The sequence below is a fragment of the Lates calcarifer genome, linkage group LG16_LG22, assembly GCF_001640805.2.
Source record: "Lates calcarifer isolate ASB-BC8 linkage group LG16_LG22, TLL_Latcal_v3, whole genome shotgun sequence".
NCBI lineage: Eukaryota > Metazoa > Chordata > Actinopteri > Centropomidae > Lates > Lates calcarifer.
Window position 1 is genome coordinate 22,116,179 of NC_066848.1, and position 15,633 is coordinate 22,131,811.

The 15,633-nt window shown below is 41.6% G+C and overlaps 1 protein-coding gene across 4 annotated transcripts; it reads left to right on the plus strand.

Moving 5' to 3' along the window:
• Positions 1 to 415: 415 nt before the first annotated feature.
• On the plus strand, positions 416 to 14,116 carry cep68 (centrosomal protein 68). 4 transcript variants are annotated; one of them, XM_018694081.2, is made up of 9 exons: positions 416 to 717; positions 4,709 to 4,788; positions 4,923 to 5,218; positions 6,743 to 7,777; positions 7,999 to 8,194; positions 8,478 to 8,677; positions 9,371 to 9,493; positions 12,194 to 12,290; positions 12,393 to 14,116. In XM_018694081.2, exons 3-9 carry the CDS (start codon positions 4,955 to 4,957, stop codon positions 12,584 to 12,586), a joined length of 2,109 nt encoding a protein of 702 aa, XP_018549597.1. In that variant the 5' UTR covers positions 416 to 717; positions 4,709 to 4,788; positions 4,923 to 4,954; the 3' UTR covers positions 12,587 to 14,116. The 4 variants fall into 4 exon arrangements, with proteins under 4 accessions (XP_018549597.1, XP_018549599.1, XP_050932430.1 ...); XM_018694083.2 differs by having other exon boundaries at positions 8,481 to 8,677; XM_051076473.1 differs by lacking the exon at positions 4,923 to 5,218.
• The last annotated feature ends 1,517 nt before the right edge of the window (positions 14,117 to 15,633 follow it).

A 15,633-nucleotide genomic window follows, 5' to 3' on the forward strand; every position in this document is an offset into this window, starting at 1 on the left:
CTGTAGCTCAAAACATCTGACGATGAAGGCTTACCAAAGTCACTGATGACATAAAGCAAACAGAATGAGTCAGAATAGAACTGTTTCCCTCTTGTTGTAGTTGCAGTTCACGCTAGAGGGGAGTAAAGCGCCACATACATCCAGGCTCCTGTTAAACACTCAACTCAATTGTACATTCTGTTGCCTTCAAAGCCATCAGCAAGATTGCAATTATGATTTTTCACCTCAACAAAAATAAATAATATTGACACTTGGAATGCTAGTGTGAATGATAACTTGTGAATCTTTTAAATGGAATTATAGCCCCCCCCCACACACATACATTATGCATGTTTCAGAGGCAGAATAGAGAGACCAGTATTCATTACAACCGAGCGAGCATTAATTACGGAAGTTGCGCTGAACGACCGGATCTGAGAAGACGCACGTGAAGGCAGCACAGTTAGAGGAAGAAGGGGCTGCTGTTCTCAGCTACGTGAACAGGACGCTCCGGAGCTTCGGTGCAACGTGTGGTAAAGACCCCACAATTGGTCCTTTGTCTTGTTGTGACTGTGAAGCAGGGTTGGGACGGCTACTTTAACACCTCCGCTGACCAAACAGTCAGCAGTGGACGCTGGGATACCGAAGTGAGGGATGATTGGAAAAGGAAGCACGGCTTGGTGGATCATACTGATACCGAATTAACGAGAAGGTCCCAAAGGAGTGTAAAAAGCATTGGTAACAGCCCTAAATTCTCTTCCATTGCGTTTGTACACATCCAACTGCGAGATGTTTGCAGGGAATTTATTACGTGTTGCATTTTTGACAGTAGTGAAATCACAAAGCCAGGATTATCACTGCTGCTTTAACTCTCGCTTGTATAGGTTTCAGGTTTCATTCAGTCTCCGTTTATTGTCTTCGTGTGTAGATTTTTCTAATCAGCAGTAGAATAAATCAGAATAAAATGAGCCTTTGGCGCACTGTGGTGAGAACGTGAGTAAACCCAGGACTCTGGACGTTATATGGACAGTTCTGTAGACTACATTGGCTCTTCTCTCTGTGTATATCACCTGTGTTTGTTGCCATGGCGATCCCCACTGTCCCCTATGCTGGACACACTGTATGTCAGCATAATGACTGACACCGTGGCTGACACACATGCAGTTTATATGTACCACCACAGCTGACTGGCAGAGCAAACCGTTTGTCTGGCGATTGGCCCACACATTTTACAGCCTGACAACAGTAAAAACAGAGTGACAGCAATGAGAGGGAACGTCCAGTGTGCCTCTGTTTCTATTCCACTGCAGATGAGTCGTTCTGTGGTCATGGTCATGTACTGGAAACGTTTGCAGCCACTGCAGCCTGAAGACAATGTTGTCACACCCTCTGTATTTTGGGGGTATTTTGGGGCAAAGCAACCTTTTGACAGTTACAATGTTCAGTTACAAACAGTTTTGAGGGCTGATTCCAGTCTATGAAGAACAAAACTGAGATCTTTCTGTTGGTGACAATAAACCAGAGAATCTTCCAGGTCTGTAATTTCCCTTTTTCCCAAATCTTCTTGCAAGAAAATTGTGATCTAACATTAAAGAGAAAAGAGAGTGAATATTTATGACCGGGGTCATGAAGTGGGGAAGAATGAGGAGTGAAGAAGTCTTCTTTACGGCGGATATTTTATCTGTCAAACAGAGGTAGAACCACATCAGTGGTGCTTTTCAGAGAGTGTCTGTTGTGAAACTGAATGAGAAGTTCAACAAGTTAATCAATTAGTTGGTTAATTGATAAGAGGATTGGACGATAATACATTAAGTTTGACAACTGACTCTTTGATTCTTATTCTCCTCTTTCCCTCTCTCCCCCTCGCCTCATGCCACCACCGTCTCCACTTCCTATAATCGTCGTTTCAAATTAAAAGCCCTCTTCAGACCCGCGTTGTTGTAACTTAGTAACATTGCAGTGGCGGCAACCATTTTCCCCGCAGCGGCACAAATATAGTGTAGGCCCATATGTGACACTCGTCACAAGTTACTAGTAAAAGCTATATATTTGTATATAAACACTGCAGGCATCTTTGTCAAGGCTCAGTTTTGAAATCCTTTTGCACCGCGGAGTGTGTCTTACTGCCGGGCTGCTGACGGCGTTGTTAGCCGGGTTTAATTTGCTTTAACGTCAGTAGTTTCCGCTTTAGCTGAGAGCTTTCCTGCCACGGCCATGCAGTTCTCAACAGAGAGCCATGATCTGACACAGGAGTGGCCAGCAGAAGGGAGTCGCTCTGCCCTGCTCCACGCTGTCCGGTGTTGCTCTGTCCTCCATTTCCATCACGTCTCCGGACTTGGTTGTAAAGTTCACAGTCTGACATATTGTTGCTCCTGCAGTGTTTTGTATGTGAACTGTCAGTCTCCCGACTGATGCATCGAATCGTCGAATTTTGGGGGTAGCGCTAGAATTGTGTTGTGCAATATAACCAAGTACTGTTGCTGTGGACATGCAGTGTTACTGAGGAAAGAACTAAGATCTTGAATGATGACTGACGAGATCACTTCTTTCATGCACAGCAGCCATTACCGTGCTGTGCACATGTGTTTGCTGATGAATCATAATCCAGTCCGTGCAGGCTTGAGAGAGCAGGTGTTTTGTAGTGGATCACATTCACCCCAGCTGTTAGAGGGTTATTGATCAGTTAGCTCAGTTAATCCTGGGCTCTTTGTTGTAGCCTTTGACATTTCCCTCTTGAGGCTTGCACCAGCCTCTTTAGGCCATCTCCATGGAAACCAGGCACACCACCACAAGGGAGGATAGTGTAAGAGGTTCACCCACCTAACACCTCCAAAACTTGAAAATGATGCAACAGGAAGATTTGTGGCGATCCTGTCTTTTCTGAGACTTTGTGATTGTCAAAATGTCTGCAGTACACAGTGTTTGTACCTTTATGTGATGCTGCTGAGTTTTGTTTTAACACACTATAAAGATGCATCAGAAAAGGACATGCTAACGCTTCAGAGACACAACACAGAGGCCTGGTTTACCTGATTTACCCTCCATTGTACTGGAGTATTAGAAATCATCATAAAGATCAGTACTGAGTAAATGCTTTGAAGAGAGTGTGTTCACCACTATGAAATATCCTGACTTTGTTTAACCTTCAGTATCTTTTGTTGCAAAACACTGTCTGGTTGGCGTGGTGACATCACACGCTTTACATTCAATTCAAACACAGCAGTTTTGCCGCTCTCTCTTCACCACAATGGTCTGGTTCCACTTTACTGGTGGCACTACACCAATTTGCCTGTCAATCTCCAGTTGGAGTTCCATGTTTGCACAGGCTGTCAATATTCTGCAAGAATGCAGTGGAGCTAGCTGCTTTTCTTCAAAGCAGTAACAGTGCACAGTGGTGTGTGAGTTGTCCATATGATGTGTCCAAGGTTCTGAAGACACTGACCCACTAGACAGAAAGTCTTCTTTCTCATTGGTGCAGTGAGCACAGGCAGGTCTGAGCATGCAGTCTTAATGAGATCAGTCAGGTGAGGAGCAACATATCATTACACTGCCTGGACCCAACCACAGGCTTATCAGGGCTGCTGCTTAGTGACCCCACAACAAAGGTAGAGACCTTCCACTCACTATGCAACTGGAAGTGTGGATGTGATACTGTTTGTTTATTATTGATTTAAAAATGTGATCTCCATTTGTTGGTATTTTCGTATGTCTTCTGGAGTTCAATTCCTAGTAAAGTGCGTTGTGTAGCTTTTCTGCATTTGTAGTCTGTTCAAGGCTACACTTGTTCATATTTTTGTATGAACAGTGTAAGGGTGTTGCTCCTGGCAGTGAATCCACAGAGTTCTCTAGCTTTATAGCACAATATACATACATATACAGCACAGTGTGACTAATGAAGTCAAATAATTGAAACCATGTATCCACTGATAGGATTTTGTCTATTTGTTTTGTCTTTTTACACATATGATAAACAAACAGTCTTTATTCATATCTCTTTTTAAAAAGTGTGACCAAGGTAAAGACTAAGCAGCACATTTTGCAGTGTAAAAATCCTGTTAATGCTTCCTGGTGGACAAACTCTGTGATGTAGTAACTGTTTCTGATATGTGTATTAACATACGTTTACTGTTACTGATTGGCACATTGGCCTGGATAATTTATTGGTGTGATGTTGTTGTTGTTTTTACTGCATAATCGCTGATTGGTAAGAGCTAAGACTCAGAGAATATTGGACTTCATCATCAAATATCAGGTTTTTGGTCATTTTGTTGAGTGAAGTTTCTGGCTTGGGCCAGGTTCAGGGTTTGATTAGTTGTTATGTACTTATAAATTCCTCTCTTCTAATTATTTTCAATTTCAGTCTTTCAGTGTTTTAAATGAGATGTTCAGTCTATAAAATGCTAGACATTTGCAAAAAAACCTACCTTAAACATAACTTAAACATTAATCATTTAACAAAATCATCTAAATAACAATGCCATAACAGCTTTCTACCATGAAACCATGTCAGATGCTGTGTTTGCAGCTTGATCTACCACCCCCAAAAATAAATTAATGCAGCTTTAAAGTTTCTATAAATAGGTTTTTAAAATAATCCTATAATTTATAATTATATAGAAGACAAGTTTGAGTTGCTTTAGAGTTTTCTGCTTCTTTTATTTCTCAAAGTATCTGTGAATGCATTATTTTATGTCTTAATGCATTGTACTTTGTTCCTGTATCATTACAGGGCTCCTGTATTCCTTAACTCAGCAACATGGAGAGGCCACTGGACAGAAATCTCTGGCACAGCCTTACAGCTCCTTCAAGGTACATGAGTTCAACCATATCATAGACTGTTGAAATTTGATTTAAAAAAAATAAAGAAAAAGAACAAGACATCTTAGCCTGTCTTAGAAAACAAAAGTCTTGTTTTCTAACACTGAATTGTAATAATCCTTTAGTTGAGAGGAACTTCCTACATTTCCTCTGTCCAATGGAAGTCAAGGGAGGCAGCCAGCGATGGAGGATGCATCTCCCAGAGTTTAAACAAAGCAGAAGATGCTCAAGTCCGACTGCAAAAGACAGTGAAAGAGGCAAGACACAGAGAGACAGAGGAGGGCCATACAAAAGTGTTTCTCTGGCGCCTACCTCCAGGTACCTGACAGACAGACAGTATGTGATGAGAAAGCCTCTGTTTTCTGCTGAACAACACACATCTATCTTAAAGAAGACACATCCACAGAAGCACACATATGAGGTGAGAAGGAGGGAGAATATTATCACTAGTATTACTAGTATTATTGTTTCCATTTCCCAGAGGAAATTATACTACATGTTTTGAAATGTAGTAACTACAGACTGTTACAGATATGCTTTATTATTTTCTGTTAAAGTCAACAATTCACAGTGTGGAACATGATATTATTTCCATAACACATGATATATATTAAATTTGCCATTTATTATGTAAGAGGAAAACTGCTTGAAATGCCACAATAACCATCTGTTATAGAATACTGACACCACTGTCAGAAAAATTAAAAACACAAAAAATAAATGAAGCTTCCATGCTAGTTCAGGCAGCTCAACTCGAGTCTGCTGCTGCACTCACATGACATACCCTTGTCAGTGTAAAACATATTCAACATACCCTTTAAATCATGGCAGTAATCTTAAGTCATCACTGCTCTGTTCATTCATCTGCTGCATGCCTGAGGACACCACTGACCCACAAGCTGTCCCAGCTCAGTGATACTGCTGCTTCAGGGGGTTTAAAGAGTGAATCTCTTGCCGGTGGCATTGTTACTTGGTGCATCGAGGTTGTGTTCAGCAGTCACAAAGAAAAAACAGACACATAGTGGTGGTTAGATTGGTTTTCAAAGTGTCTACCCTCCGCTGACATGCTCAGAATCATTTCTCCAAGAATCAAAACTTTCCTGTTTTGTTTGATAAAATTACACACACACATTCACATTCACACCTATAGCCAATTTAGAGTCACCAATTTACCTGCATGTCTTTGTGGGAGGAAGCTGGAGAACCTGGAGAGAACCCACGCAGGCACAGGGAGAACATGCAAACTCCACACAGTTTTCATTTTTGTATTTTGTTTTATTTTTTATCACCTTGTTAACAATTACATACTGTGTAGCGTGTTGTTTTATATGAATTTCTGTGTCAAATGTGGGGAAAGTGAGCTAAACATTCTAAATATATCAGCTACAAAATTGTTACAATTTTTTACATTCAGCACTCCATAGTTCTTACAGTGTTAATAGAAAATACTTCACTTCCAGCATGTGACCTAATGGGAATTTCACAACCTATTGCCTTGTCATTGTGGACTGTGCTTGATGCTGTCAGACATAATTAAACAGGCCGCAGGATTCTTAAATAAATGACAACACTGATGCGAAAATATACATTTAATGCAAGAAGAGGAGGCAAAATTTCCCTTATACCTTCACTGGTCACTAATTAGGGCTTCAATGGCAAAGTCAGTTTTAAAATTTATCAGTGATGCAGCCTGAGAAAGAAGTGAGGACACGCTTCCTCCCTCATACTCCGCAGCGTCAGTACTTCCTCTGTGGTCCACACACTCTGTCTGTATGTCTATTTGTAACCCTTCTGTCATGTCTGACTACAGTCATTACAGAACATGTATATAATAGAGACATACAGTATACTGTATGTCTGAATGACAGAAAGCATTTACTTACACAGACAGAGACAGCAATGTTATGGTATCATTGTCTAATTCTGTCAGTTTTCTGCCTTGTAGGAGAAACATTCAGGTGTTAGCAGAGCAGAACACACTGATATGAACTTCTTGACCAGGCCAAGAGAGAAACCGACCCCACCAAACCTCAGCCTCTCTTACATCTCATCACCCTCAGCCTTTAGAGAAGACCACAGCTCTCAGGGTGTCTCAGAGCTCAAGGGCAGGCTGTACTATGAAGAACCCACTTTTAGGTCACCTTTCTCTGCCAGTAGATCAGCCCAGCGGAACTCCATCCTGGAGGTCCAGAGACTAAACCCTCCTTTGAGACCACAACTGACCTCTACTGTCCTGAATCCTACCTACACTGCTCGCTCAGGATACTCAAGGCCAGGTCAGATTGAGGGGAGAGGTCAGGGAGAGGGCAAACTATACTCTTCTGGAGGACGTTCAAAAGGAGACCCCATGTCTCCCTATCAGACAAACTACTGGGCCTGTGCCATCCCTAAAACTTTGCCTCCATCTCCAGACAGGCACTCAGCAGACTGGGACCCAAACAGGGAGTACCAGACTTTGCTGGACTACACCTACCCACTGAGACCAAGACAGGTGGTCAGTGGGTGCGAGAGCTCTGAGTTCCAAGGAGACTCTCTTCTGCAAACAGACCTGCAGGACTCAGGGATTGGACTGGACCACCTTTGTAGCTCCACCAACCTGTCAGGGTTGTACTTTCCTGTGAACAGTGCAGGGCAGACCAGAGAAAGAAGTCCTCTTGGTGCAGGACATAGGTCACCTGACCTGCTGGGGTTTACGAGATCCTCAGATGGTCTGCCCTCTGATACCCAACTCTCCCTAACAGACCCTGTGGATTTGACCTTGACCAGTTTGGACTGCACTAAGGACAGAGGTGGACTGAATTGTTACAAGAGTGATTATGGTCATCATCATCAGCACCATGCACTATCCTCCTTCACCTCCACTGCTTTCATCCGCTCCACCAGTGTCCTTCCTCAGCACAGATATGTATGCAGGGAGGTGGATGAGGAGTTCTGGCCTCTTCCAGAGCAGCTGGAGGAGCTGCAGCTGCTGTCCAGACAGGTCAGTGCTGACACTTGCACGTGCAGACTTTAATGCAAGGACCTCATTGGTGCTTTTGCATTTTGAATCCCATTCACTACAAGTCACTTATACTTTGTGGTATTGCCGATCATTTTCCAAAGAGAAGAGCATTCATTTCACCCGCACAAACTTAAAACTGGATTTTTCAGCTCTAATGTTCTCTAAGCTTAAGACTGAAAGTATGTGGTCCCTATGTGCAGGTAAGGGAGGTGACAGCCCAACTGAGCCGGCCTGTCACAGCCAGCTGGGAGTCCCTGGAGCCAGGCACCACCTCCATCCTCTCCTCCATCACCCTGCCTGAGAAACAGGAGGCCAAAGATGAAGAAAAGGAGGATGACAGTCAAGACACAAAGGATGGAGAGATGGGTAGAGAAGAGAGGAACACTGCTCAGATGGGTATCTATTCCTTATTAGCTGCATGTTCAGATGTTCAGTCTGTATGCTCTAATAAGGTTAGTGTGCCAAAATTACAACTGATCATCTTTTCTCTCTTCCTCTCTAATGGTATCTCTCCATACAGATACTTTTGATGTTATCTGTCTAGTTTCTGAGATAATCTGAGATATTTTCCCCACTGTATTGGTGTCTCTAGTACAGTATCTGTATATGGTATTTAATTGTGGCACTTGCAGCACTGAAAAAATCTCAAAACATTTACAATCCATCTCCTGTCCATCAGCAGCTGGTCACAGGGACTCTGAGGCAGTGAGGAGGATTTCTGGAGCCTGGGTGGAGCCTGTTAGAGGAGGACTCAGTCAGTCCAGCCTCAGGGAGGTGGAGGCTTTAGTGGAGCAGCTGCATGACCTCACCCTGCCTGGCAGCCAGGGGAGCAGCCAGGAACACCAAGAACAAAGTGACTCCCTGATACAACACATCCAGGTAGAGACACGATCTGAGCCGCAATATCAGAGTTTTACTTACTACAAAATGTGGTATTCTTCTAAATGACAGATACAGATACAGGAAGAACACTGTCTTCATAGTGACGCCCCATTTGCACCCCATTTATCTGGTATTAAATTATTATATTGTCAAGATAATAAATGATCTGATCTTTCTTTTGCGTTACACCTGTGTTCTTATTATCCTTAATTGAGATAAGATCTATGTCCTCTAGAGTAAAACCTGTGCATAAGTAAATTTTAATAGGAGGCAAATCAGCTGTAATCAGCTGTCAAAAATGTGTAGGAACTGTCTAGTTTTGCTTGGACCAATACACATCTCATTTCTTGATGGCTCCAAGGATGTGAATCTTCCATTTCTATCAGTCACTGTAACTCTTAATAGCCTGAGTGTGAATGATGATGCTGTGCAGGTATGGATGCAGGGTTGTTGGATGGATTGTGTTTAAACCTACCTAAGATCCAAACAGAACACAAGTCAGACTACCTCTAGAAGTGGTCAGGTATATGCAGTCACATTCTCATTACAGTGAATTTACACTTTGCATTAAACATATTTCTTTCATATTTGGATATGGTGTCCAGATACAGATCTTCATAGCAGGTGTAGATGAGGTCCTTCTTTCAGTGCGTGTTGTGATGTGATCACCAGATATTATGTATGTTTCAGGTCTTCTGTTCACACCTGGGGCAGCTCATCCAGCAGCTGCACACAGTGTTAGAAAAGATGGAGCTGCTGGCTGCACCCACTGTGGACATCAACGGTGTGAAGTCGTCTCTGGCTGAGTATCAGGTAAGGACTGATCCTCAGTGCCCTCTTACACTCCAGAGTGATACAGGCAGCAGACTTAAATATGGTTACATTTCTACTACACTGGCTGTTAGGTCTTATTTGAAATTCACACTTTCATTCAAATTTGGGAAAAAGAATATATCAGAACTGTAATGACCTGTTTGAATTCAACTGCCTATGTAGCGTTGTGTTAATTATGACCAAATGGAGACCAAACCACTGTTGCCACTGGCCGTTTATTCCTGGCAGGAGAGTATACAGTCAGTCTCATCAGAAACACCAAACATGCTCTCACACTGTGAAGCTAAAATAAAAAAAATGCATGTTAGCTAACACACCACATGCTAATCACGCTACGAACAATTGAGTTAAAACATCGCCACTTTCACAAAAGAATATGCTCAACCGATAGGGAGCTAAAGCGTTACAGACATATAATAACATAAAACAACCACTTAGATATGAAATTAAGGTGAATGATCCAAAATAATTACAGAGCTAACAACGTGTGCACTCACCAGGGAGACAGCACAGCAAAACTGTTACTATCTCCCCGGGGTGCACGACCCTAGTCAGCAGGGGTGCTGCGTTTAATGATGATAAAATAAAACTGTAATTAATAAGATAAACAGTGTGAGGGAATCACACATGCTATATATTAACTCTGTTACATCTACACAGCAAAAGCAGTAGTGTTAATTCAACACCTATCAAGTTAAATTTAACAGTTTGAAAGTGTCTATATTGGTCCACACTACATAGAGTTAAAACTACACTTTTGAATGTGTTAAATACTTCACACTATGACAGAGTTGCAGCAACTCTCTTAATAGTTAAAATTTAACACTAGTCAACACAGGTGAGTATTGAATTTATACAACTCTAACTCAATATTTAACTCTTTGTAGAGTTGATCTGTATTTTAAAAACACCATCCATCCATCCATCATCTATACAGCTTATCCATTAAGGGTCACGGGGCTGGAGCCTACCTCAGCTGTCATTGGGTGAGAGGCGGGGTACACCCTGTACAGATCACCAGGGCCAACATATAGAGACAAACAACCATTCACACTCTCATTCACACCTATGGGCAATTTAGAGTCACCAGTTAACCTGCATGCATTTGGACTGTGGAGGAAGCTGGAGAACCTGGAGAGAACCTGGAGAGAACAGAGAGAGAACAGAGGAGAACATGCAAACTCCACACAGAAAAACTCCCGGGGCTCGAACCTGGAACCTTCTTGTTGTGAGGCAACAGTGCTGAATCACTGAACCCGTGCAGACCAAGCACATGAACTTCCGTGAATAACCACAAAACATGCCGTTTCCACATCCTCGCCTTGAAAAAGTGTTACCTCACTGTTGTGTTGCCGTAAGGGACCAGTGGACTGTTAACTGCTATTTTCCCCATGAGCAAAATGTTACTAGATCCATTAATTCACTTAGAAGACATGATAAGAGGTTTATTCTTTTCAATTAACTAGGCAGTACCATAGACTGTAAGGACAGTAGATGGTGAGCTGATTAGTTAACGCTACGTAAGTAACTGGGATATTTAGCATAAACCACCAACTAAAATAAATAGTACTGGGTAGGTAATTTAAGATTAGATGTACACACATCAATGCCCCTGGTCACTGTTGGATTGTTGTCTGGTCACGTCCAGTCAAAAATAAAGACAATAGCTGGCTGGTCTCCTGCCTCAATTCTGGAAAACATTGGACCTCTGGCAATAACACTGACTATCTAGTGAAATCAACTCTGTAGAGTTGTTAGCAGAGTATGTCATGTAACTCTCTGTATCAACACTGACACTGTCTGAGGAATAATGATCTTGTAGATGAATTAGACTTTAACAAGAGTTGAAATGACTCAATATTTTTACTTTCTCTAATACTGAAAATCTAACACTGATTTTGCCGTGTATAATCTCATCAGAACATTTGAAGTAGTTCATCTTGTGGTTCAGCTGAGGACAATTTTAAAATTCAATCTGCTTGAGCTATTGCTGCCCGATGGAACTATCATTTAATTAAGCTAATCATTGAAAATGGAGGACAGGCTAGATCAGCCACGCTGATCAGATGATGAGGACACTCTGAAAAGCAGTGTGTGGAATAGGAAAATATGCCCATTCCCATTTGGATGCCTACAAAAAAATGGATAAACTGAACAATTATTTGTTGATATGTTTATCAATTATTCCAACTGAATTACATCATTGAATGACAAGATGACACACTGTGTTGCAGTGATTCAGTTAGCCAATCACAGCCCACCCTAACACAAAACATGGGGTTGTTTTTTAGATTCAGTCACTCATTCAAATCAATTCAATCAATCATTGTATCCAAGAAAGGTTTAATTTAGGACAGCTGGACTTGGTTGTAGATACTTGAAGACATTTCACCTCATACAAGAGCCAATGGCTGCATGATTATGGCCAAAATGATAATCACAACTATTTTAACACACTTTCACATTAAACAAACAGAGCAGTTCTTTTCACTTCTGTGTTGTGCTGTACTTCTGCTAATTTACTGTGTGTGTGTGTGTGTGTGTGGTGTGTGTGTGTGTGTGTGTGTGTGTGTGTGTGTGTGTGTGTGTTAGCAGATCAACACCAGTCTTTAACTTCATTCACTCAGAGGTTACCCACCTGATGCACACTGCAGCCAGTATAATGTGATGTCTTGTCAGACTTTTCAGGTAGAAGTGAACAGCCATCAGCCCCTGATTTCCAGTGTTCTGCATAGTGGACAGCTTCTGCTCAGCTGCATCAACACCACATCTCCACGTCAGTCTGTCACATGCAACAGTGGCAAAAAGTCAAATAAAGACCAAAACATTTGTCTCGTAATTTTTCCACTAAGTCTGTTTTCTGTCTCCTGGTTTCCAGTTTTAAGAGATACCCTGCTGATGATTGAAAGACAGTCTGAAGCTCTGCAGACCTACACTGAACACTTGTTCTCTTCCATCCTGTTTGCCATGGACAGCCTGACCCAACCCAGTAAGCCCAGTCAGCCAAGTCTGGTCCAGCAGAGCAGAGAGGAGGACCTGCGTCCTGTGGGGGCTCAGCAGTCCACTTTATAAAGAGGATGCAGGACACGTGATTTATTTAACTTATTTTTGTCTTTGTTTTCTTACTTACTTCCATCAGTTCTGCTTTTTAATACAAGGTTTGCATTAGAGTTCATAAGAAGCACAGTCTACTTTTTTCATATGTCTATCAGGTGGCTATGAATGGCAGAACATCCTGAAGATTCAAATTGAAAACATCTGGGACAAGTTTAGTGTCTAAAGTGAAGTGATCACAGTGAATAATACAGGATGGCAAAATACTATGTCTATAATGTGTTGTTATATTTGTTTTTTATGTCATAATATTATACTACTTTTTCTACTTGTACTTACTGTCACTGTTACATTTTTCAAGCCTTAACCCTCCTCCGATCATTGGTAATACATAATACTATATCATCACGATGCAGTGAGGTAATGTTAATACAAATGCCGAATCATTTCATAGAAGAAATTCTCACTGTGGCTGAAAGTGGAGTGTCACAGAGAAGAAACTAAAACATAATGCCAAGAGCTTTGTGCTGGTTCAGAGCTCCACAAGAATAACCAGCAGTAACTGATCTTTCATCTTTCAACATTCAATTTGTGACTAAATGATAAGTTTGACATTTGAAGACAAATCTGTCTAATAGCATTTTGTTGTACTATACTGTAGGACATGGCAACTTGCACTATGATCTGAATTTCTTACATGGTCTTACAGCTTTAACAAAGTAATCACACAGTATAGGACAGGTGGGCCAACTACACCCAACAATTACTTTTATGTGTGAAGGACGAAAATCATTTCTGGTGCTCATAATGTGGAAAGTTGCAGGGGGGGGGGGTCATTTGGGGCAACTACCCCTGTTAAAAAGCTCGAACATTTCACTATACTGTTACCAACTGTTATCAAAGTTACTGAATAAACTTGGTTGTGGTTTGGTTCTCTTTGTGTGTACATGTAGAGGAAAGTGGAGGGGTTGCTGCACTAACAGCTCAATCAGGACAGACTAGTCTATGATTTCAAAGGCTCTGGCATACACAGCATTTTGGCTTAATGGCCTATTATGAGGGAAAACAGCTGCTGATGTTTCCAAATGGAGCCTTGATACTGGTGGTCTTGTGGACTGAGGATGTTGTCATTGACTTGAGGCTGAAAGTCAAGTCCACTCACTCTTATCGATATAGCACCAAATCATAACACAACTTTTTATCTCAGAATAGCTTTCATATAGAGCAGGTGTAGACCATACAGTCTACAAAATACAGCAGGGGGAAACAAGTGGGTTTGGCCTCAGGCTTATTTTTTCCTAAGCCATTAAATGGTGGACCAGAACATCATAAAGTGAGGTGTGCCTGAGTCTTTGTTTTGTGCTGAATTAAGGAATACAAGAGTAGTGATGCATAATCTGGCTAGTGTCTTTATTTACCAACAAAATAAAAGAAGATGTGGATTGGCCCATTAATGGCCCATTTGAATCATGAAATTCTCTTAACGAAGTCTCTTTTATTTCCTCTTTCCATATTGTAAATAATAAATGTGTATCATTTTCATTTTTAGAGCGATTGCCTGCGTCTGTGTTATGCACTGGAGCCCATTTTATTCTAATAATTATTTTTGACATACTTTTACTCAGAATTATTCCTTGGCATCACATGCTGTGCAGAATAAAGTTGTCTCAACGTTTATGCTAGTAAGCAAGAGAAAATGTCTGTATCAAAAAGTAAATTAAAAGACAACTATGCATTCTTCCTACCTGGTTTCATGAATGCAAAGCCAGTGTGTCTTACCTGCAATGAAGCTGTCACTGTAAAAAGTATAATATTAGATGGCACCTTCAAAGTAGCCTTTCTGTTCAAGACAGAGATACAAAACAACTGACAGGGAGCTGTGAACACAGCGGCAGGATCCTAGAAAGACGCCTAATAGCTCAACAGAAAGTGACAAGTGCCTCCCTAAAAGCATCTTGAGTACTCATGTGGCACAACATCCTATTCACCGTCCCCAGTCCCCCGTTCTGCAAGGTCTGCTGTTGGATTCTGGTGCATGGGGTGAACTGGTGGTCTGAGAGAAATGGTATTTTGATACTCTGTATGTTCTGCATATATGGCAGATTTGACATTAAAGTTGACTTTGACTAGTCATTATCTGTGGTCTCAGTCAGGCCAATTACTTTTTCCTAGCCACTGACAAGAGCACTGACAGCACAGATGTAGCCCACATTCACATCTGTCAAATATTTCGATGGAAGGGAGATTGGGGAAGCTGCTTTCATTAGAAGGGCACAGCACTGGAGGCATTATATTAACAGTATTGGAGGAGTTGTTTAGTATGGTAGCCCTGAAGGTCAAAACATGACAACATTTCACAATAGGAAAGGGAGGGACAACAGCTCTTCTGTCTGATCGGACAGAACCCCTGTCAATTCAGAGTTTATCCAGTGATGTGTTCACAGTCGGTGGGTGATAGAATTGAGCATTAGGATCCCATAGAGATCATAGAGGAGAAAAAATGTGTATATAAGCTATATAGTGACGGCACGCTTTACCACGTTCCTACATTTTGATTAGATTCATGCACACAAGCTAAGTTTACATACAGAGAGCCTTTACAACAGACTGGCTTTCTCCCCGAAGCATGTAGTGCACAGCACCCAGGCCACTTGATTGATTGATTATTAGCTAACAAGGCAGCATGAGTTACAGTAACTACATTAATTAAATAGCCATTTATTAGTCATTAATAATGAGAGTGTAAATCAGCCTGAAACTGGGCCACACCATTTTACCTGTGTGTCTATACCTCACTAAACTGCTGCAGTTCATACGCAGAGAGAGAGAGAGAGAGAGACGCACAGAAAATACTGGCCTTCATATTATGTTCTGTTAACTCATTTACATAACACATATATATCCTTGGCCTCTCTTTCACCTGAAGAGCAGCAGGTATGCTTCCTGTTTGGCGCCGGCTTCAACGCTCACGCGCCAGGTGTAGGGAAACACTGAGAAGCTGATACTTCACCTTAAGATGAAGGTGTAGTCTCTGACATTCCATATATGGTTTCTATTTTTGGGGT